Here is a 24,521-nt window from a genome sequence, read left to right as displayed (position 1 = left end):
CTTCAGCGGGACGGGGGTTTTATGTATGCATTTTTGTTTGCGTGTTTGTGTGTGATGCGTACAACTGTGTGTGTTTATGGCTGAGAAACATTTTCGCACATCATAGCTTTGATCTTTAGCCTCCTACTGTCAGTTCTCACAGGCTACATAGTGTTCATATCGGAGACCATACGCACAATAAGCTGCACTGTTGTTTCTCAACCAATCCTTTCCAATCACATGCAGCGAAAGGCCTGACTTTGAGACCAGCTGTGTCAAACTCCTGAATATAAAAGGTTGGGCTGTTTCTTTAAAGAAATAGAAGGTATAATGTGTATATCCAGTTTTATCAGGTGCAGACATCAAAACTGACCAAAAATGAAAATAGAAGATGGGACACTGTTGCTCTCCAAAAATGCAATTTATTAAGACGCTCAAAACAACGTTTCAATCACACAGATCACACTTCTGTTTTCATTTTTATCTGCTATTTTTGCAGGAATCAAATTTCATCATGCATTATCACCAATTAGACATACCTACATAATGATCAGTACTGAAAAAGTAGAGTAAACTTCAGAATTCATTAAAGAGACTGCATCTACCTTAAAAACTCTATAATAAATGAATTAAAATAGATACATGGAATGCATCGGCTGCAGATCTCCATAAGAGGCCTTGAGACTGTGTGTGTTTACTCAGTACAGTATGATTGCTTTGTGCTGCTTGAGGACAGTAGTGAGTACTGTAAAATGAAGCATTTCAGTTTTAAACATCAAGGATTCCCCAGTGAGATAAAAACCCGGCAATTTCATAGTTTCTCTGTCGGGAGCAGAACTGGCATCCCAGGTCATGGGAAGCTTATCTCTGTCTGCTCAGCCTGGCATTTGCAAATGATAGCGTAAACAACCTGGTCATGTTTTTTTTGTGTTTGCCCGTCATAATGTGTTTATCCGTACAAGCCCACTGAAATTGCCTGTCACTACTGAGAGGAGAAACAGGATGAATAGAAACAGAGGGCAGGGCGTGAGGCCAGTCCCAACTAGTCCCAATATCTGCAACAATCTGCATAAAAATAATATCCTGTCTGCATTTAATTGCATCCCTCATGGTCCGCTATTGCAGAGGAAGCATTTGACAGTGATCTTGTCGAAGGCTGGCCATCTCTGCCTCTGCCTCCTCTGCCCATTGGCACAGCAGAGGAGCAGGAGGACCACAAAGGGGAGGGCCTTTCCTCCCTGCCACAGAGGATGTGTGCTTCTCTGAGTGGGAACTGTTTGTGAAACGGCTCCTCGCCGAGAGCCAGAGTGGTCAACTCTAATTAGCAGGTGTACTGAGCGGCTTCTGTCCCAACTGGACGCTGCGAGCCTTTCCATCTGAAGTGCAGCCAGGAGAAGTCTTGCGGGTCTGCCGAGCGTGGAGTGGAGGCCACAGAGGGGCGAACCATGGACACGTGCGCCTGCGCTTTGGAGCTGCTGGGGATGTTTGTGTATGTTGGAGCGTGGCTGTGCGCACTAGCCACCACCATCATGCCACAGTGGCTGACCATGTCCACTGAGCTGCTGGCCATAGAGAGCTACGAGCTGGGCTTGTGGGAGACGTGCGTGGTGCAGGAGGTCGGGGGCATGGAGTGTAGATCTTATGACAGTCTGCTGGGCCTCTCCTACGACCTCAAGCTGGCCCGCATCTTCATGTGCATTTCCCTCGCCACGGGCCTGCTGGGGATCCTGCTGGCCATACCGGGACTTTACCTGGTCAACAGCTGTAAAGGACAGGGCGGCTATCGGACCAAGAGGATGCTGACCGTCATGGGAGGAGTGCTGGGGATGCTGGCTGGAGTCCTCTGTCTGATCCCAGTGTCCTATGTCGCCCATTTAGCAGTGTTACAATTCTTTGATGAGACCGTGCCTGATGTGGTGCCGCGATGGGAGTTTGGTGATGCCCTGTTCTGCGGCTGGGTGGGAGGATTTCTCCTCGTGGTGGCCGGGCTTCTTCTGGTCTCCTCTTGCTTGTGCTCACAGACGGAAGCTCAGCCCGTGCTGCAGCGGAGATACCAGGTCAGGAGTACAGACATTTCCCCCAGGAAGCGCTCAGAGTATGTTTAATGGCAGCGTGTAGGTGAATTACCCGCATAGAGACTTGACAGCACAACAGAATCAGCCGTAGATCTGCTTTTAAAACAATGACGTGTATGTATCTGGTTTTATATCAAAGACAACGCATGAGCGGTGCTTCATCATTGATGGAAAAAAGAAGGATTTTGATATAGCGTTTGGAGATTTGTTTATAATACCCTATCATTGATAATAGTGAAAATTACATGTTGCAATTGTACTGTAGAAAATACCACTAAATGATTAGTGAATATTTGCTGCAGCTATTTTGAGTCCACCTCCACAATCAAACTACATTAAAGGAAAAAGTGCTGTGACCAATAGAAATAAATATTTTTTTAAATTGTGTTTTTATAAAATGCGTTGTTTTCCTCATTCTGGGATGATTTCAGGATCTTTTTCTTATCAGTGCCAACACAGAGACATTTCTGTTACATAAGGTATTTTTTTCAAGACACTTTAGCTCATAAAATGCTGTGATTGTAACTTATTGTCGATACTAAACTATAGAGATTAGTTCCTGAAGCACAAGCATTTCTGTGCCTGTTTAAGTATGCTTATGTGCTGTATTGCTCAGCACATTCAAATGATTCATATAAAGACATCTGTTGTGATACTGTTGAATACTTGTCTCTTTTTTACATTTCAACAAGTCACTTTCCTGTACTGCACTATACGTCTGCATGTATGCGCACACGGATGGTGTAGATGTTTTTGACTTTACTCAACTAAGAGTCACTCAGTTGAACATGATAATTTATAATTCAGTTGATCTCAATAAATTGAGAAGCTGTGACATGAACCTGTGTCAAATAATGAATCGTTTGTCTTCAGTTACATCAGAGGAGGAAAGATGGCCACTCTCTTGCTCAGCGACTGAGACTCAACATCTGGTCATCGTGAGCACATGCTGCACTGCAGTCGGTTTAGTCACTTAAACATATCATAAACCCAGCACACAAAGAGCCTAATGTCTCACATGTTTTGATCTGAAGTATTCTCTGGTTTCTCTCTATCTGGACGGCAAGTTGAACGGGGAAACGGAAAACAGCCGACTCGGTCCGTCAGGTGTGTCTGCTATAGTGGAAACACAGCTTGAGACTAATTTCATCAGATTTCCTGGTCACTCGCTGAGCTAAGCTGTGTTTAATGAATGCTTTAATGGGCAGCATGTCCTGTGAAGAATGCAGAACAGGTTGCCCTGTGGCCCCGGCTTTGACATAATTACACAAATTTGCCAAGGTCAGAGGCCGACGCTGCTCTCTCTATTCCAAAACTTCTGTCTCTGTCATTTACATAGATAGTCACACAAACGCAGAGCATGGTCTTTTGAGTGAGGGGCTTCTGCTGACTAAGATTTCAAAACCCTCACATCCTAATGAGGTTGCTTTTTCTGTAACAAGCCCATATAGAGTGAAGTTAATGAGAGATAATGATGTTACCACAAAACTATACCTCGCCCAGGAGGCCCACAGGCTTCACAGGATAGGACAAAAATGGGGCTAACGGTTCCAAGTTGCGTCAGGCCTCACAAACCTAAAGAGCATGGAGCGAACAGAGAGGCACCATCCAGTCGTCTGACGCCATGCAGACTGCTGGGACGGCCCGGTGTCTCCTAGCATGAGCGCAGCTATCAGCAGGGAGGCTTTGGAAACAACCGCCTTAATGGCACAGAGATGTTGGCCTTGATTACTGCGCTGTGGGGCCAGGCGTCGCGATAACACAAAGGAAATGGCATGTCTTCTTCTCATCAAGAATGTTAAAATGCATTTGTCTGCAAATAAACAAAACTACCTTGATGGCTTGATAAGTTAATTGCTCACAGTGCAGAACATATTGCGTACATTTTGCTCATATGAATTATTATCTTTGGAAATGACTGATTATATCAACTGACTGTAATGTGAGCCACTATTTCAACAGTCTTGAAATATGGAGATGATCTAAACCTGAATTCAAAATTTGATGATGTATAATATTCAGAGCAATAGGATAGCTGTAGTTTTGTGAGATCAGCCTTACACTGCTCAACACACCCTTAACAGATCTTGTCTTAAACAATCATGATAATGTTACCACAGCCTCACAGTTTCCATGCATTACCAAACCCCCTTTATCTGTCTGTGAGTCGAAGGATGAGGACAGTTGCCTCTCATGTGATATAAGATATTTTCATGTTTTGTTTTAGCTTGTAAAATGTACAGATTTCCAATGTGAAATTATCTTACAGTTTACAAAGACAGATTTTTACAAGGTACATAGATTACGGTGGCATCGGTTATCTACAGTTGGTGATGATACCAACTACAATCATTTTTTATCTCATCTAGATCAGTGGGGACAATCTCAGCAATCTCAAAAGACGATAAAAGAACATGTCAGGTATCATTGCGCATTTACCTATACTTGTAACACCAAGCATGATCTTCCCCTGAGCAAGTAAAATGTGTTGACCACAGAATAAAATGCCATCTCTCTAAATCCCATTATGAACCTATCATAGCCTTTGATAAAATGATACATACATTGATACGACGGGCAATGATTGCAACACATCTTAATTGAATCAGTAAAAGTCTTTGCCATGTTGCTGATCACCGTTCCCGAAGCCTTATCTTATCTACACTCCTCCATCATAGTTGATAGTGAAGATGCTGAGCAAAACAGATTAAATAAAACATAGCCAACTCAGGGTTATATGTCGCCCTTATCTCCGGGGGAGTGTGTGAGTGTATGGGGGGGGGGGGGGGGGGGGAGGAGATTAATTTGTGTACTTAGATACACAAACTCTTAGCGAAAAGAATATTTATGCATAATATTTAGTCATACCCAATTAAACTAACATCAGTGGTTCTCCTGTTACAGATTACTGACACTAAGATCATAGTGGTAGTTGCACAGCTCATTGGATTAACAGTTTTGGTTTGTTCATAAAACAGCACCATGCAAACCTTCAGGTCCACCAGTCATCCACTTGTGAGACTTGTGTTTTTGACAAAGAGCTGTGCTCCGCTGAAGAGGCTCTTTTGTTCCTCTGCAGCTCTCCACCCCCAGAGAGGTGCAGCAGGCCACTGGGCCACAGTGTGTGTGCTTTCCCTGGCAACAATCACCACTCTGAGGCAGCCCCCTCTCCAAACTCACATGCCTGCTCTCGTCAGCCTCCCACCCAGGTCACATGAGCAGGGCCCCAGTCAACCTGACCCGCTCAGATCCCTCCTCACATGAGGCCTCAGAAGCCCACACCTTGGCATTTCACCTCCCCCGTTTCAGCGGTAACAGACGCACGTATTACAGGAATGCTCAGATTACTACTCCAGAGAGGACTCTTAGGTAACACTGGAGAGATAAAGTGCACTGTGGCACTGACCTATGGCAACTTCAATCAAACGCTCCCTGAGCTAGATTCACTTGCAGTAAAATAAAATATAATCTAACAGGCAGACTATTATCTCTGTGTAATAATGGCAATTCATTTGTTGGTAACACTTTACAATGACTTTATTCCAGTGTATTAACCTATGGAAAAGTAATGTAAGTACACAATATTGCTGTGTAGGTACGAAAATCTCCCGAATATACATAATGTACTTACAACGGTATAGCACACCCTTTGAATGGCTTCATTAAAACACTTGTAAATACATTATGTATTAGGGAGATTTTCATCAAGTACCTACACAGTAATACTGTGTATTTACAGTACTTTTCCACGGATTATACACAGGTTAATACACTGGAATAAGGCCTTTGTAAAGTAAAGTGTCACCCATTTGTTTTGTAGGAAAATAATCATCCAGATTGCATTAAGAATTTCCTCCTAATCCTTCTAATCTACACGACTGCAATTTGGTGAATTCTGAAATGAAGTTATATGACAAGGTTGCCATGCGAGGTGATGCACCGATGGGTGCTGATGGAGGAACTGTGGTTGAGGAAGATTTCCAAAAGACTAACTGGAAAAAAATGTGATATGAATCGTCATCTTTATCATGAAATATACAGTTAAACTTTGCATTATTAAAGATATATTCTTACATAGTATACATATATCTTAGGTGAAGCGTAAGGTGTTCTCATTTGTGCTCAAAGTGCAATTCTAAACTATTCTACCCAGTATTATGTACAATTAATGAATCAGGAAAATTGTTCCAGAAATTGCAGGAAGTACCAGTATTTAGTAGTTATTTCTATGGCAGTTGAATCAATATTTATGGATGTAATTAACTCTCTCCCATTGCTTAAGGTCACTGGACCACCACATTGGTCCAGTGACAATGAATTATAGACTGATGTTATGTTATGTTATGTTATGTTATGTTATGTTATGTTATGTTATGTTATGTTATGTTATGTTATGTTATGTTATGTTATGTTATGTTATGTTATGTTATGTTATGTTATGTTATTGCACACTGATGTGACATCATAGACTTGGGTGTAGCACACACTGTTTCTGGCAGTATAACATGATGGCTAGTGCTCTCCAATACAAATTCAACAGTCCTGGGGTAAAAGAATAATGTATTCTAATAGTATGATTATTCTGCTTTGTACCCTGCTATTTTCCAAATCAATTTTCCATGGATGAAGAGATGAAAAAGAACATCTTCTCAGATTTTACAGATAGATTTTAAGCCACTGAAGTGTTCCTGAGGCTGTGCTTTGCCCTCACAAGTCTTCCTCGCTGTGGAATACAGGATTATCCCTGCCTGGATGATCTCTTTTCTGCCCATTTGGCAGCACCGTCTTCTGTGACAGGGTGGTCACTGTCCAGGGGCCGTGCAGAGGGTCCCCGGTGCCTCTGTCTGGCCCCGCCTCGGGGCTCAGGGCCTGCCAGGCGTATCGGTAGCAGAGGAACAGCAGCCCGCTGATGATGATCAGCACGGAGGCAAAGATCCCCACTCCGATGGCCGATCCCACTCCCTGACTGACGGGGGCCGCTGGGAAGAGGAACTCAGGAGGAAAGTCTATAGTACTGTTGGTCAGGACAGAGCTCATGTTCCACAGCAGCGGCACCAGGGAGCAAAGCCCCGTCAGCACATACAGGGCCCCCGTCACCGAGAACACCAGTCTGATGTGACCCCGGTTTTCCACGGAGAAGTAGACCATCCTCATGGCAAACGCAGCGCAGATGTTCCCCGCCAGGCCGCAGACGACCGCCACCACCATCAGCACCTGAGCCGCAGAGATTTCCACCGGCACGAATCCGTCCGCGATGTCGATGCTCCGGCAGAACTCCATTTCGGGAAGGGCGTGGCTGTAGAAACACGCCCTCCAGATGCCCACCCAGGCCACGCCCGAGCTGACGACAGACACGTCGGCCACGTACCACAGCCTCCACTCGTTGAAGCCGGCTGTGATCATCGTCAGGATCCAGGCCACGACTCCCAGCGCCAGGCCCACGAACTGCCAGTGAGCGGTGTGAGCCAGGTAGATCATCCTGCTGCTGCGGCTGAACGGCTGACTGTGGGACGGGGGTCTGACTCCTAAAGCTCCGAGTGACAGTTTGTTGACTCAGACATGGTTGAGTTCACGCAGCTCGTCTGAGCTCCATCACACCTGCTGAAAACACAAATACCCACAGCATAAACACAGGGACTTACAGGCAGGGGCGGGCTGACCATTAGGCAAAGGTAGGCGACTGCTTTAGGTCCCAGCAGCAGACAATAGAGCCACTATAAACATATTTTTCATCAATTTTAAAGAAACTGACTTACTGAAAAACCCGTTTTTGTTACAGTAAAAATTATTTCAATCCTGGGTCATGGTCATCCCCCCTGCTCAGTCAGCCTACAGTGGTAGTGAGAGGAAAGTAGAAGTAGTAGAACTTTTTTTCATCAAAGAATCAACTGTTGCTCGTGTTGCTGCTAGCAATATTACCACTGCCTCTAAACTCAGCCCCAACTTGAAGGTAGTGTATTGGAAGGAAGGATGGAAAAGGGTGAATGTTGGGACTCAGGGGGCCCCATGTTTGGATTTACCTAGGGCCCCCCAAATCACTAAGTCCGCCCCTGCTTACAGGAGTGTGTTTTCTAACTAAGAGTGAGCTTATACGCACATTAACGTTCTGGTATTATGCTCAGATATGCCAGTATTCCTGTAAAAGCCATATATTGTTTCCAGTACCCCGGATCAGGGTGTTTCCCTGCCTTCCACCCAATGTATGCTGGGAAAAGGCTCCAGCGCCCCACAACCCCAAAAAGAATTGAGCGGGTAAAAAAATGAATGAAAATGCAGATATTGTCCGGGATACTGAGAAATGTAAACACATCTTTTACTGTTGGTTTATGTGGCCTGTTAAGTTCCTCTTCCATTGTAATATTCAGAATATTCTATTTATTAATGTTTATTTGTCAATGCAATATCTGAAGATGTTAAGAATGAGGGGAAGCTGATCCGCTGGTGCAACTTCACCCTGAATAAGATCTTGAGTGGAATATAAGCTAGTATCTGAAATATTCTATGCATGTAAACACACTTGATTACTGGGTATATAGGACAAAATACAGGCACTGAGCAGATCAAGACATAGTGATATGGGGCATCCTGGTGGCTCAGCGGTCTGAGGCGAATACCATGTAAACGTGATGTCCTGGATTTGAATCCGGCTCAAGACCTTTGTCGCATGTCATTCCCCTCTCTTTCTAGTCTCGCTCTACTTTGAACTACGTAATAAAGGCTAAAATGCCAAAAATTAAAAAAAAAATTAAAAAAAATTTGTTTTTCTTCTTAAAAGAATGTGTCTGTGTACAAACATCATAGCACAAATACTGACATGGCAGGAAGAAAGTGCCAACAATGTGCTAAATTACTGTTCAGCAAGATGACAATGTCAGTCAATGCCAATTTTTAAAACCAAATTCAAACCAAATTTTAAATCCAATTCAACAACATGAGATCATGGCAATGGCAAAACAAAACACTTGTTGCCAGCATGGCTTCTTTGTTTCGTGATCCTTCCTGAATTTGACATTAAAGTTGTCACATCACCATGCCTATCTGGCTGTAATCACAATTCATTCATATATTGTATGTTTAGAAGAAAAGATATTACCTTTGGAAGTTTCTGGAAACACACACTGAATATTATCCAAGGCGAAAATCCAAATGTTGATCAGTTATGTTGAGAATGAGAGTAAAACTCCTCAAGGTTGCTGTAAAATAGCATCGGGAACGGCTTGTTGAGTGAGTGTTTTGAATTGATGTACAGTCAGTACAAGCATTACTGTAGTTAATGATTGACTAGCCATGTCTTTAAGTCTTGCACAGGGTAGGAAGTAAGATAAATCAATCCTCAGTTATGTCCCGTCCTTAACTCATCTTGGTGTCTTTGGTTTCTTTCTTTGGTTTTGAATTCTATGTTGTCAATATAGACTAAATACTTCCATAAATATTGTCAGTATCATGGGAGCAACAACCTGAGAGATATTCCTCATTTTGCTTCAGTAATGTAGGAGAAAGATTGTAACACCTGACCCCAAGATACTTCTTATCATGTCAGTCTTCCCTTGATATCCACATTATCAGCAGAGATAAGGGAGGGGAAAGTTAATATATTACGCTGGAGAATGAGGTGATCATTGACAACAAATCAGTCAGACACTACTGCCTGGTTTCAGCAGACCCTTTATTTTATATAAAGTAGCACAGCGGATAAAGTGTTAAGAGTCAGGCTGTAGCAGTGCATGAAGCGTGTGAAATGGTAACATACTCAAATGCGCAAAACAAATATCCTCCAATTGGCTTTACCTTTGGGAACCTGATTTGATTCCTACAGTCTAAATTTAGACATTAAATAGACTGCAGTCGGTCAAAATGCTTTGGAATGAAATATTTCCATTTTTGGTTGCAATATGACCAACCTGGAACGTTAAAGGTTATTAGTGTTGAAATGAAACAAAGTCAAGTAACACATTTATCTTATGAAATACTGTGTACGCAGCTTACTCTACAATTTGAGAAGTAGGTCCTTCTTTAGTCCCGTCTCACAGGGCAGCTGAACCGTAGCAACTATGAACATACAACATCTGCACCGTGAGTTAACAATATACAGAACATTTAACCTGTAGAGGCAACAAGACTATAATATACAGCAACAGTTGATCAATTAATGCGTGGCCCATATCATGAATACAAACATGAGAAGGGGTGTGTTGACCTGTGTGTAAAATGGGACAGAACTAATGGATACAACATCCGGGTCTGAATCAAAGACCACAGTGGAACAGGCATGGGAGAGAAGTCTGGGATGTGAAGTGCTGCTTCTGTCTGGTGAAGTCGAACAAGTGCTCTTTAAAATTACCGGTGTCTGCTCACTTCCTCTTCGTAGGTACATTCACAGGGATGCTGCACTAACGTCCCTCCATCTTCATCTTATGCTGTTTATTAAGTTTAATACATCTCAGAAAAAAAGCCTCTTCAGGCAGGAAAGTGAGGAAACAAAAATCTTAGTAAAAGGCCGCTAGTTTATATATATTAAAAAAAAAACAAAAAAACATTGTAGTGAAATATTAGGCCAGATTTTTTTTTTGGATTATGTCACGTGGATGTGAAATCAATAAAACATTTTGCAGAGATAAGCTTTGATAAATGCTCCTAGTTGACTGTATACACACATCAGATAACATGGCTGCTAAAATCAGTTGAAGATAAAATACTGTCCCCTTCTGTACAGATTCAAAAGGCTACAATAAATTACTAAAAACAAAAAAACAAAACAAAAAACAACGGCATGGAATTACTTTTTAAAGACATCGGATACAGTCAGTGATGCCTGGAAAAACAGCATCTTTCAAAAAGGAGTCACTTATGGAGGCCGTCAATCTGAATGGCAGTCCAGTTTACACTACATGTGAAACACAGAAGTAGCAGGACAAACTCTGCCGAGGCTCCACCACAGCATGATGTGTGTGTGTGTGACGCTGGGGAGAAACATGACAGAAAATGTAACACTCCTCATCCTCCAAAAGTCAGTCTTTGTCTCTACGGATCTCATCTCTGTCTCCCTCTGTTGGACATGGGGCTCAACTGCAGTTTAGAGCAGAGATGACTAGTCAGGACCATTCAGACGGAGGGCTACATCGAAGACTAGCGGACAATGTGCTGAGAGTCCAGCGTCTTCACAGGGGCAGCCTCTGCTCCAGCGGCAGACTGTCCATCAGACACTTGAGCTGCTCCTCGCCCAGTTTGATTTTGTCCTCTAGCTTGCGCTGCTCAATGATGAGCGCAGACTTCATCTTGACAAAGTGCTCATAGTCTGTAAGGCTCTCTTCCTGCAGGTGGCTGGCCAGGATGTCGTAAACCACGCGTTCCCGACGGTCCAGGTTCTCCTTCAGTTCCTTCGCATCCTCATGCTGTCGGATCAACAGCTTCCTCTTTTCGATCAGCGTACGCTGCAGAAGGGAGACAAACGCAGTAAGACAAGTGGACAGTAGAAACTTACACTTTGTGAGGATGCACCAAGTTGTTTTTCTCTTTTGGTGTGAGGAAAGTTTTTGACTTCAAGTTTGATTTTTTCTTCCATTTAACACCAATTACTGGCTAGCTGGTAAAAAATAAACTAGGATATAATTTCTCTGGTTTGCATTTTCTGTTTCAAAACACAACTTTATGCTACTCGATTGGCTACTCAAATACAACTGACTACCAAGTGCCTCCAGAGAGGAAGAAGTGCCTCTCATGAAAGAGTGCACTCCTTCTCCCTCTCTCTCGTTGCTCCAGTGAACTCACCCTCTCCTCAGGAGTGGCGTCCTCCTCCAGACTGTTGAGGGCGTTCTCCACTCTGGCCAGACGGCCCGATAGGGACAGCAGCAGGCTGACCACCTTGTCCAGGTCTCCAACAAACATCCTGAACTTATCCAGCTCGTTAGGTTTGCAGACCTGCTGTACAGTGGCCTCCACCTCGTCTCCCAGAGCGTTGTTGTCCAGGACGTCCTCCTGAAGACTCTCCCTCGCCTCCCGCAGCACCTGCAGCTTCCTGCTGAGGCTATCGATCAGCTCTTGCTGCAGATGGCCATGCAAAATAAAACATTCAGAAGCAAAGCAGTGCGATTAATACTGTTGGCTGTGTCAAAGAGAATCTGAGACACCTAGCAAAAAATGTTTAAGATGATATATCAAAATTCAACATATCGTAATACAAAAATGTAGGGCATCGTGGGGCAGAAAAATGAATCACAATATTAGCTACATTTTACTCTGCTGTAGTAATCACAAATGAGGCGGCTTGCCCATCACATTTTCACAAGCCCTCCATTGAAATTATATTATTTACACTTTGTAATGACATTTTTAAATTGTTGTTTACATTCTAGCAAGGCAATGCCATTGCTAGAAAGATCTGTGGATCAGACATTTACTAAATTCTGCACAGTCACACTTTGTTGTCATTGAACTTTTACTTATAACATCATATTGTGGTTGCATCGAATCATGAACCCCATATTGGGCATCTAATCATATCGCGAGATAAGCATATCGTCCCATCCCTAGAACCAAGGCCTATAAACAAAGGTCACATAGACTCACAAGTGGCTCGTTTACTGGACAGAGTTTTGGTAACATTCCATGAGCGTAGAGATTTTAGTGGGGGAGTCAAAATAAATGCTCCTCAGCCCATATACTGAGGGGGCATCTTGACTCCAAGATTGCCCTCGGTTCATTTTGTTATGCTAGGCTTTCCAAGCATACTGCTGGCTATCACATCCATCTGCTTATACCCATGAAACCACATGTTTTGGGGTCATTTCTTGTAGTTGGTTTTGACGTTGAGTAGTTGAATGCTAACTAACTCTATGAATGGGTCCAGTAGGAGACTTTAAGTGTATTGTACCTTCTTGTTGGCCAGATCAATATCCAGTTCATCCTCGGAGTCTTCCTCCTCCTGCTCCTGCTCCTGCATGTCCTTCATCTTGATTAGAAGCTCGGCTTTGGGAGCCGATGTGCTGTAATATGTAGAACTGGTCACCACGGCGACAGCTGCTGCTAGACTGTCCTCCTCTTTCCTGAGATGCAAATAATGTTTCTCGCATTAACAAACCAAACACAAATCCAGTGTAAACTCTTGTCAAAAGTAACAATGGCTTTTTCCACAATAACAAAAAGAAAATCTGATCAGTAATCTGACCCAAAACGATGCGCAAGTCATGCCTATGAATGAGTTTAACTAATTCATAATGCCAGCATGATGTGGTTGAGTTAATGGAAGTGATTTTGACCAGGCTTCGTCAAGATAATAGTCTCATGTGATCACAGCTGTAAATACATTTTACAGCAGCAGCGCAAAGCTCATTTTGTATAGAGGAACATGGACACTAAAACTGATATTTCACTTTGGTATAATGTTCATAGTTTTCAGCATCTCTGTCCTCACATGAATACCGAGCTGTCAATCACCAACATTAGCTATCCTAGTGATCAGAAGTGATGTCACTTATCACTTCATTTTTTCCCTGAAAATCACACCTCTAACACACACACACACACACACACACACACACAGTATACCAACTGTAATTTTCAGAGGTAGGCTAATTTTGCTTGTTTGGAATTGTCAAACAAAAATTCGAAGGCTGAAGGTAGTTACATATTTCATTGGTCAGGTACTGTCAGAGGATGATGGCAAACAAAGTGGCAGCAGGTGATCTATGTATGAAAGTAAAACATGCCATGCACTTGGCTGCATGTAAGAAATAAGTTAGGAACTACGGTAAATCACTGATACAAGCTTGGCCATCTTTCAGGCCTAGCATGGAAACTGAAGGTAGAGGATAAGAGCAAGGCTGACCTTTCCTCGGTGGGCCGGGAGACAGTCTGTTTAGGCGGCACCTTCCTGCGCTGGTGAGCACCCTCCAACAGCTGCTCCCCCTGGGGGAAGATGCCCTCCATCAGGTCCATGGTGGTCTTCATCTTGCTCTGGTCCAGGATCTCAGCTAGTGACTTGTCCTTGCCCATGATGTCCCGGGCCAGCTCCTCTCTCTTCTGGTCCTCCTCAGAGAGCCCGGGGTTCGGGGCCGCCCTGTTGCCGCTGGGCTGGTCTGTGGGCTGCGATGGTTGCTGACTGCTGGAGTTGATGTGATCTCTGACAGCGTTCATGTCCGTGTCTCTCTGGGGCTTCAGGTCTCTCTGAGCGGCCTGCGCTCTGTCAGGCTCTCTCTGACGCGTGAAGGCACAGAACACGGAGTAGTCCTGGTCTGCAGCTCCCAGGCTGCTGAGCCCCGTCACACCAGGCCCCTCAGCTTCAGCAGCAGGGGCGTCATTGTGCAGCAGAAACTGACGATTCTCCTTCTCTGAGATGCTCTCTGAGTGGACAATCCTGATGGGCACTTTCTTCACTGCAGTATTTTTGTTTTCTATCACATTCTCCATCCTGAAATATCAGAAAAAGAGAGAAGGACAGAGGGAGAGGGGGAGACACTATGAATTTATCAATCTTGCAGAAAGAGTCTCAAAGAATTTTCCTTGCGTCTTTCTGTGGGGTGGGGGGGGGGGGAATACAGTTGTTGCAGTTATTCTATCCATATGCTGATTTAAAGTCTCATTGCGTGATGGCAACAGAGCTTTTTTCCATGCCCAGTATCCTGGAACATCCAAGACATCTGGACTCCTCCCATTACTTTGGTTTCTGCTAGCTGCAATATTAGTACTGTACACTGCTAAGTTCACTACACATGATATCAATTAGTTTTGAATCAGGAATATGAACAAGCAGCTTCATGAAAGGGGCATTTATCCAATATTTTACATATTAGGCATTTAGCTGATTTGCGCCTAGATCGCCAGAGGCCTTTACAGAAATGCAGAAGATCCCTCTAATTTACTGTGGGTTGATTCACATGTTGGTTCTAGGGAAGCAGTGATTCTCAATAAGCCCCTTTGTGCATGTAGCATAAAGATACAGTAAGGAGGAGCAGCACAGCCATTCTGTTCTGACTGAGCTGGGGCGACAGTTCAAGAGTGGCAGCAATACTGTGAACTTTCATGGCTGCCATACGAAATCTACAAAAAGTTTAAAGCTTACCTGTTTGAGTCTTCATTTTGCAGAGAGACTGGAGGCTTGTCGCTGAGTCTCTGTGGGGAAAACTGTGGTGATGGCGAGCGCTGCCCCTCCATAGTGGCCAGCACTGAAGGTCCGTAGGAGGAAGCCAGCGGAGAAGAAGCCGGCTGAGGATTGGATGTTGATACTTGATGCACTGCCCCTTGTCCTTTGTCCACAAGTCCTTTGCTCTGCTCAGAATCTCTCTTTGGAGAGTGGGCGGGGACAAGGGTGGGGTTAAGGTCTGTGTTAGGAGAGCACTGGGTGAAGACTTCACTCTGGGAACTGGTGAAGGACTCGTGGGATTCGCCGAATGGGGGAGTGATCTCTGGACGTCTGGAATTGTCCAACTTGGGTGGGGGAGGCCTTTCTGGAGCGGAAGGCTTCCTCCTAGGTCCAGACAGCGGCTCAGTGTGGCTGTGGTCCTCAGGGTGAGGAGGGAGGGCAGACTCTATGAGACTATGGGAGATAGATGTGGGTCTGTGGTACACAGAGGCAGGGGCAGCTCTATGTCTGCATTCAGGGTTGGTTCCTGTCATGGGCAGTGGGGGTGGCGCTGAGTAATGTTCAAACTCCACAGGCTTTTCTCTCACTTTACAGTCACCAGGCCCTCTGTCAGAGAACCTGAGAAACAGAATAGAAAGCTTTTAATTACACACTGTTCAACAACTAGGCAGCAGGGACTATCATCTGCAGCTCAATCAAATAATACAGTGTGGCACAGGCCTTGATCATCTCAACAGCCACTATGATTATGACTATTCCAACATGACAAGACACTTCTCCCTCCATTTTGCAATTCTCCCTGGTAACTGTTCAGCTGGCAGCCTGGAGAGGCATATTTCTGTTCCCACAAGTCTGCATAGGGGAATAAATAATCCTCTAGTCCAAAGCAGCAAGACAAGATCACTTTTCTCCTCCCTGATTCACATTTACATTTTTAACTCTTTGGAGGCAAAGTCAGACAGGCAAGGGGAGCAAAAGGTGGAGGTTTTGAGGTCACATGGGTCAGTAGAGGCCCAATAGAGAACTACAGGATATCATGGGAACTTATGTTTGCAAAAATGAGTCCAAGTCTTCAGTGCCTCTGGGTTAGGGTTAGTGAGGTTTATTACCAACAAAAATAAAGCATATTTTAGGACGGTTAGTACTGTAGACTGTAATGGATGAATAAGTGCAACAATCTGCACAGTGCAATGTCATACAGGGACGCAGTGATTCTGTTAAAAGTGATTCTGTACAAAGATTGGGACCAGTAAACTTTGGCATAATGAAACCATACAACTTGGTGCAAGTGTCACAATGCTGTCATTAACTGAGCCAACTTGACTATATGGGAAAAGCATGCAAAGTCCCCTAATATTCTGTGAGTGCACAAGAGTGCATGTACAATCAACACAGACTACACTGACGTGATATTAATCCAGTTATGAGTACTCAGAGTAAAACGAACATAAACACATAAATCATGCACCTTTGATTAAAGATATGGTTGCTGAAATATTAGTAGTGGAGGATTATGTGGACATACACACACCATAATCCAAGCCTCCCAATTGGAATTTTTACAAGTTGTGACAAGTAACCCAAAGAACAATGTTGTTGAAGTTTACACCCGTTTTCATGCCTCAGTCTCAGCACTAAAGTGTGAGAAAGTTACCTGGAAGTAACATGAAATACGATGCGACCGCTGTTTACGGTAGGAGGGATATGATGTACGTTGCTTCTACGTGGATGATTTCGCTATTCAATCAATGACAGAAATTTATGTTATCATAGATTATTTAGGATGACTTGCATTGGAGATGCACAACACTCAGCAACAAGCAACATAGAAAGACAGTGGGTCAAAAAAGTATTGAAATATTTCCTGAAACAAGATGCTCCTATGTGATAAAGCACTCCTTAGGCAATGCCCAAAAATGAAAACCGACTCTTTCCTCTGAACATTTTGCTGCGTACAAACTACTACCACCAAGTACAAACAAACCAGTTGTTCGTTTGTGGTATAGGCTAGGTATTAAATATAAACTAAAATCTTATTACTGGCAGCTACAGCACAACAAAATTACGTAAAACATACAGAATGACGTCGACAAATCTGCAATTAATACAGTCTGTACTGATAATAGTAAAGGAATTAATGTACTAACTCACCCCGAGTGAAGTTCTACCCCTGTCAGTTCCATAAGACAGTAGAAATAAAGAGTACGCTGTGCGCACCTCAGCCTGCTGCTCTCTGCGACAGGAGGCACCTGTTTGTATCCGTTTACACCTGTATCAATGACCCTATCTGGGTGGAGCATGCCTCACCTAGCTCATCTCCAAGGCTTCACTGACAATAACATCCTCTGCACTGTTGTTGTAATGCAAACGTGAGTGTCATATGGTGTGGCTCATACAATGAGGTTGCTCAAGACAAGATATTCAACACTCTTCAATGAGTTTCACCCGTGGGAGTTTAGATAATTCATCAAGGCTTCTGAATAACTGGTTACAAATCATGAAGTCATTTTGACCATGTCACCATGCTTTGTTTAAAGATTGTATTGAATAATCTGAGCATAATAGAATTATGTTTCAAAATTAGGCAATAGGCAAAACCAAAAAAGAGTATGTAAAGTGTAAATACAATATGTAAAGTATGTAAATGATCAGCATTAATACATGCCAAAATAAGATGTCTGACTGGGTACAGTTTGCATGTTACTAAAGTGCAATGGTTTGCAGGCAAAATATTAATTAATCTAAGGACTGCTTTACTTGTTTTTAACAAAGGAATGAATGGAAGAGAGAAAGGCACAATAGTTGACTTCAGAGATGAGAGGCCAATAAGAAAAATGTAGGATATTAGAGAACTCTCCAAAAACATAACACTGTTTTCATAACACAGGAGTTCAGTAACCTTCATAGAGGCTAGATCATGTATCACCTGAATCATCAACTGTTAGCCATGAGCACTTTGACCCTGCCCACAGAACAAACAGTCACTAAGGAGGCAGGTTTGGTCCCCTGTGACCAAACCGTTTAATAAATACAGACACCTAAATGTTTCACCCACATTCATTCAGCAGTGGTGCACAAACACAACAAGAAAAGTAGCACCACTGCTACCACCACAAAACTATGATGGGGACACACATGGTACCAGACATTACACCTGACCATCACCACCATATAATAAAAATACAAGCTCTCCAGCCTTGAGCTTAATCCACCACAATCCAAACTGATTATAGCTTTATATAATAGGTTTCATATTTAGGGACTGGTTGACCATTAGGATGACTATCTATTGGCATTACTTTGTGTTGGCTTCATTTTAGAGCATGGACTATTTAAATCTTCTGCCAGTCTCATACACAATTCCACTAGACAGAGCTAGAGTTAATATTTCCACTTTATTTCCCCCCATTGACTAAAAAGAATTCTCATATAACAAAGAACCTATGATTACAGATTTGCATGCATTCAGCTATTTAGACCCACCTACAGTGATACTGTGTTCTCTGTAGCCTACATCAAATTGTTTGAAAGGAGTTCAAACAAGTTTTATTTCCTTCAGACAAAAGCAAAAAACAGTTATGCAAAGTAATAGATCTTATTGATCAGCATTTCATTCCTTGGGTCTGACCCACTGAACTGAGGTTCCCATGGCATTCTAGTAGAGGGCTGAAGAAACACTTCCTCACTGTCACAGACATAGTCAGATGCCTCGCCTACACCAGTAAGCCTCCACTAACAACACAAAGCGCAGCCAGAGAGAAGGCCGATGTTGTCACAGCTGCGCCAAGGCAGTGCCACTGGTATGCCTTGAGAGATCATAAAGAACTCACTGTTCCTCTACAAACTCACTGCCCCCTTTCTGGGCAAGGATCCCTCCACTGATAAAGCTCATAAGCAGAAAGATTATAAGATATTACACTAAATATGCTGACGGAATGACCAAGACACTAGTACAAGAGCAAATCACAAAATTATTGATAAAAAAGAAAAGATATCATCACGTGACACTGTTAAGGGAAGCCAAACAGAATACTGTCCGTTAGAAGCATTAGCATTCAAGGCTTCAATTTACCCTTGATACAAATATTCATACCAGACAACTCCCTCTCAAAGAATAAGATTACTCAAGAGGCAATCCATGGAGTCAAAAATCAAATGTGAGTCAAATGTGAAAGCATTGTTTTCATTTTACTGTGATATCCAATAAAGTTTATGATGGCAGCCCATAGTAGAGTCAACTATCTGTCCCACTGCCCTGGAAACTGGTGTATTAGCAAGTCATATCAAATGAGAGACTCTCACCTTGTGGCGGTGTTGTTCTGTTCGGCAGGTTTACTCTCCGGCTGGGAATATTCTGCAGACTTTCTTCCGGGAACTGGAATCTTCTGTAAATAAAGTAGAACAAACACATATTCCGTTATGCAAAAACAACCTAACAAACCAAGAAAAGAAGCCTCCACCCATCAGAGGAGTCAAGGTCTTGTCTTTTGTGAACTACACTAGCAAACTCATGTTGTGGCTACTTGGTTTCTACTATGACAAAACAGAAAAAAATTTCAGCAGTTTAATACCCCTCTCCCTTCCTTAGTCTGAGGGTGTGTCGTTATGAACAAACATGGATTAATATTTGACTTTGCTCTTTCCTTTGTGCCCTCCTTATTCATTTCATTGAGTGTGCTTGTCTAAATGGGATACGAAGTCACCTTGAAGGCTTCATACTTTTGCAACAGCTAAGTGATTACAACTAAGTTTATTGGTTGTTAATATCAATTACAACAAAAGTCTAGTAAAAGTCTTACAATTAAAGAATGACAGTACGCAAATCATTTTGAGATCACAATCAGACTTTGTGCCTCACCTGCCCATAGAAGTCGGCTGAGGGAGAGGAGCGAGATCTCTCATGGAAACAGGTGGGTTTGGTTCTCTCCTCTGTTCCTGGGTCCAGGATGTTATCAGCGGACCGGTATCGTCCGGAGGCTCTTGTTTCGGGGGGTTTCTTCTGTACATTCCACCTTGCCTCATACTCCGCAAAGGTGCCTAGTCTTTGCTGCTCCAGGAGGGACTGCTTGTGCGCAGAGTAAGCAACTCCCTGGACCTCCTCGGTGTACTCTGTGAGGGGAACGACTCTGCTCCTGATCCCTTTCAGTGAGTCCTCCGTTTCACTGGTGGAGGCCACAACTCTGGCCATGGCCTCTTTGGAGTCCTCTGTACCGCTTTGAATGGTTTGTATGGGCATGGGATTGGGAAATGCAGGCTTACCAGTTGCTTCAAAGAGCTTGCATTGATCTAGTAAAGAGCTTGTATTTTCATTGGGAGGGAGATCTTCTTTCACTCCCACTTCGTGGATCTTGTCTGGTTCAGAGAAAGATCTTCCCTTCTTTTCTGCAGAGAAGCGCTTTCGACCTCCAATGCGGGTTACCTGACCCCCGGCAGATCCTGATTTACTCATTACAGACTCGGAGACAGTTGGCAGAGGAGTGACATCTTTACGGACCACCACTGAGGATGGGTAGTTAGGTAAGGCCTCAGCCACAGGGTGCTCCAGTAAGACAGGCTCCAGGTCTCTCCTCCTAAAAGAGGTAGCCTTGAGCACTCTAGCCTGGGCCTCCTTGAGATTATCCTTGTAGGTGCTAGTAAAGGAAGAGGTGGGGGTGGAGCCTTCTGTGGACTTCCAGACATCCTGGTCTTCCTCAGTCTCAGTGCCGGTGAGGGTGGCTGCACTCATACTTTTCTGCAGCCTGGCTCTCCTCATCTGGATTTCATTCCTTAATGTGGTGGCAAAACGGTCGGTACGCCTTGCCTGCTTGCTTTCAAGGGACTCCTCACAGCTTGCGCCTCTGGATTTCTCATCTTGGCCTGTGGTCTCAATGGACAGAGAGTGGAGCATGGGGGTTGCCTGTGGGCAGATCTTGTTGCTCACTTGACTCTGATGCCTGATGTCTAATTCTCTTTGTTGCAGTGGAAGAGACCTCCGCTGTTCAGACTGTTTGGTAGGGGGATAACTCATGTAGTGAGTTTCTGCATTTTGGGTATTGTGTCTCCTCTGGCTTCCCCTGTCATCAGAACCGGGTGTAGGTATAGAGGTTTCCAGTACAGTAGGGGGAGCAACTGTAAGCGGCTGTTTATGACGCAGACTTTCATCCTGCTTGCTGTAACCGTTACTGTCCTTACTGTGGGAGGCGTGTTGCTGTTGTTGAGGCAGATGATACTTTGCTTTGGTGACTGTCTGGGGGCTAAGAGAATTCCTGTCATTTCCAGTCTGTACCATGTCTATGCCTGCTGCACTTTTCCTGTCCTCTGCCTTTCCTGACAGGGGGTGGGGGCTAGGCTGGGTGGGCTGGCATGTTGTGACGCAGTAGTAGCGGCTATGTCCACTGCTATCAGGATTTTGGTCAATGGCTGTGGTAGACAGGGAGGCACTGGGGGTCCTTCCCTGGTTCTGACCATAGTGTTGAGCAGAGCCATTAGTGGGCAGTTCCTGCATACTGCAATAGTAGCCAGTTATGTTCTGTGGCTTTGGTACAGATGTGGCCCTGGACTGAGAGTAAGAAGTACTTTTGTCACTATGTTGCCATTGATGGTAGGGCTGGCTAACATGTGGGGGCTGGCCTAGCCTAACATCAGTACTGGACAGGGAGTACTGCTTGTTTGAGTTGAACTGGTTGTGATTCGAGTTATCAGATGAAATGTAAAAATTGTCACTGTCATTTTTGGGGGGTAGGATGTGGCTACGGCGGCTTTCAGTGGTGCGTTTAGCATTATCAGAGGCCTCTACTCTTTTGTCCATTCCTTTCTCATGGGGTTTAGCGGGGACATGTGAGTCAGATCCCTCAGGGTAGGCTATTATGAGCCCCCTTTCATGGACCTTGGTTGCAGCAAAACTGTCACTACGTACGGGTGGAAGAGGTGGGGGAGGAGAGGGGGAAGCCGTCTTCTTCTTTTCAGGAACATGCCAAACAGGTCCGCAGCTGGCTCTGCTAGAAGTGGATTGGCGGGAGCCGGCCTGGTCTTCGGTCCTTGGACTATCCCGGCCTGTGCTCCCTCCTGGCATCTGGAGGTAACCCGGCCTATCGTCCTGTTTGACCCCCTCACTCAAGCTCTGGCTATTTCTGACATTGTTGTGCTTGCCCACTGCATCCCACTGACTAACTTTATAGAGCATGTTCTCTGTGGAGGCAGCATTGCTCTTCGAAAGAGTATAATCTGGTGTGCCAGAGCTGGTGGAAAAGGAGCTGTAGGCTGAGTCTCGTTTACCTCCTCCAAGGTGCTCCATACTGTTGTTGGACTTGGCTGGTGAGAGCTGACCAGGAGGGTAGGGGTGCGAGACATGCTCTAGACTGTCCATACTGCCCAGAGAGCTGAACTGGTCAGACACTCTGCGCAGGTTTGTCTGCTCCCAGCCACTGGAGAGATCAGTTGAGGATGAGCTGGAAGTTAAAACAAAGGAAAGAAAGTGTGAGAATAGAAACAACAGCCTTATCCAGAAATAACCCAATTCAATTCTTAAAAATATATACGTTAAAGTATAATTCCACATATACTGATTTTCAGGTTGTTATTCTGCAAAACGTAGACATTTTCCTAAAGTTTGCTATTGTTTTTCAAATTATGAATTATGAGCTCTAAATAGACATACAAATAGACATACAAATTCTGTACTTCATCCATTTACTGAAAGGGATCTCATGGCACTTTCATGGGGATCATAAATAGACCTAATTAACCCAGAAGTACTTTCTCTGATGATATGACATAATCAAAACTCCAATACAAATAGGATTATGAGAGAATAAAATCCCAACTAAAATAGAAAGATTCATAGTTAAAAATGTAGTTTGTTAAATTTTCACAATAATACAACTTTTACTTCTGTTTATTAACTGGATACTGCTCAATAAAGTGCATACTTGATTTGTATGAAATTACATTCACAACACCATGACGAAGTTTCATAGTGCCCAAGTATAGAGTGAAGTGTTTCACTTCCAATTGCTCCAGCTGAATTTGGCTAAAATCAGTCAGATGACATCTCTGATTTGCATTGTCTGAGATGGTTAAAATATATATATTTTTTATTGACAGTCATGTCCTTGTACCTATAAATATCTAGATTTTTTCATTTTTCTATTATGTTTATGTATAGGGTCCTGACTGTGCATAAAATGTACTTTCAACCAGCAGAGCCAATGCAATTTGATGACATCAGAGGACTGCATTTTCCTTGGTTTTGCCATCTCATAACTTATAACTCACAGAACAGACAAAAAATCTTTGCAAAATTTAGGAAAATGTTTACTCCTGCAGAATGACAACTCAAAAGTCAACTTCAATGTAAAACCCCTTTCAGCATAATCATCCAGTGTTTATTAAAGAGCTTGATCTCTAACATGGAGATTCAAGAGGCCCATTTCTTGATCCCGGTGTTACCTTGCATCATATCTTGTGTGCCAGACTGGCGTGGGTGGAGACTGTGTTTTGGCAGTCTCTGATTGGCTTTCGTTAAACTTGGTGGAGTGCCAGGAGTGAGGCCTGCTTATGGGTTCATTCCGCCTAAAGAGAGGGCAAAAAACACAGAGTGGATTAGAGACCAACCCCGCATGGAAAACGGTATGTGCCTCCACATATGAATTTGTACAATTGAAAGTTACCGCAACGGCTAGTACTGTAACTCCGCAAGTCAAAAATAATTGCCTTACTGCATATCCATCAAGGCTGTAATTTGCAACATTTTAGATTTACTCCACCATATCCCAATGGAAACAATTTTGAGGGATTTGATCTACTTGTTGAAAGGCTAAATCACAAACCTTGTACAGTTGTCAGTTATGCATGTGAAACATACCCTTTAAAGCGGTTCTTTCTGAGATGCATGTCAGGAGAAGGTAAACACATACAATATATCAACTTAAAATGAAATTAACCATGATAAAATACAATCTCACTAATATAGACACAAAACGTGGTAATTAAATGTATACATGTCATGGGCTGACAGTGTATCGCATGCTATACAGTTGGAAGGCATATTAATCTAATGACACGAGCCAAGAGACAATCCAAAGAGGCATGCCAATGAAGACAGGTAATAAACCACGGTATAGGGAGAGTTGCTATGGGAGGAATGGAGATGATGACATTGCTAGACGAATGGGTAATGTGATTAAGGGCACACGTCTGAGAGGAAGAGAGAGGAGGAAAGGAGAAAAGGAATGGTTGCTACTGGTAACTATGAAGCCACGGAACCATACCTCATGGAACTTCGCAAAATCTTCGTAAGAAAGCTTCTTGCCACATGCACGTCATTCTCTGAGGGCATTTTCTGAGCTACAATATCCACCATTTTCATATTCCTAGGCAGCAGGGGGAGGAACACACAAACTAAGAACTCA

The 24,521-nt window shown here is 43.6% G+C and overlaps 3 protein-coding genes across 3 annotated transcripts in view; 1 reads left to right on the top strand and 2 right to left on the bottom strand.

Moving 5' to 3' along the window:
* Nucleotides 1-1,135: 1,135 nt before the first annotated feature.
* cldn33b (claudin 33b) lies at nucleotides 1,136-2,445 on the top strand. The gene has a single exon (XM_071913331.2). It carries the CDS (start codon nucleotides 1,425-1,427, stop codon nucleotides 2,082-2,084), a length of 660 nt encoding a protein of 219 aa, XP_071769432.1. The 5' UTR covers nucleotides 1,136-1,424; the 3' UTR covers nucleotides 2,085-2,445.
* Nucleotides 2,446-6,761: 4,316 nt separating this feature from the next.
* cldn34a (claudin 34a) lies at nucleotides 6,762-7,532 on the bottom strand. Its single transcript, XM_071913324.2, has one exon. The coding sequence runs from the start codon at nucleotides 7,530-7,532 to the stop codon at nucleotides 6,762-6,764; it is 771 nt and encodes a 256-aa protein (XP_071769425.2).
* Nucleotides 7,533-9,701: 2,169 nt separating this feature from the next.
* The window catches only part of shroom2a (shroom family member 2a), a 33,378-nt gene continuing 18,558 nt past the window's right edge, over nucleotides 9,702-24,521 (bottom strand). The window contains 8 exon segments of the mRNA XM_078285700.1: nucleotides 9,702-11,485; nucleotides 11,823-12,095; nucleotides 12,925-13,096; nucleotides 13,879-14,460; nucleotides 15,112-15,750; nucleotides 19,435-19,517; nucleotides 19,991-22,559; nucleotides 23,560-23,682. Coding sequence (XP_078141826.1) covers nucleotides 11,213-11,485; nucleotides 11,823-12,095; nucleotides 12,925-13,096; nucleotides 13,879-14,460; nucleotides 15,112-15,750; nucleotides 19,435-19,517; nucleotides 19,991-22,559; nucleotides 23,560-23,682 — 4,714 coding nt within the window. The 3' untranslated portion in view covers nucleotides 9,702-11,212.

Source organism: Centroberyx gerrardi, chromosome 9, assembly GCF_048128805.1.
Source record: "Centroberyx gerrardi isolate f3 chromosome 9, fCenGer3.hap1.cur.20231027, whole genome shotgun sequence".
In the NCBI taxonomy this organism is placed as follows: Eukaryota; Metazoa; Chordata; class Actinopteri; order Beryciformes; family Berycidae; genus Centroberyx; species Centroberyx gerrardi.
This window is presented reverse-complemented; position numbering and strand designations above follow the sequence as displayed.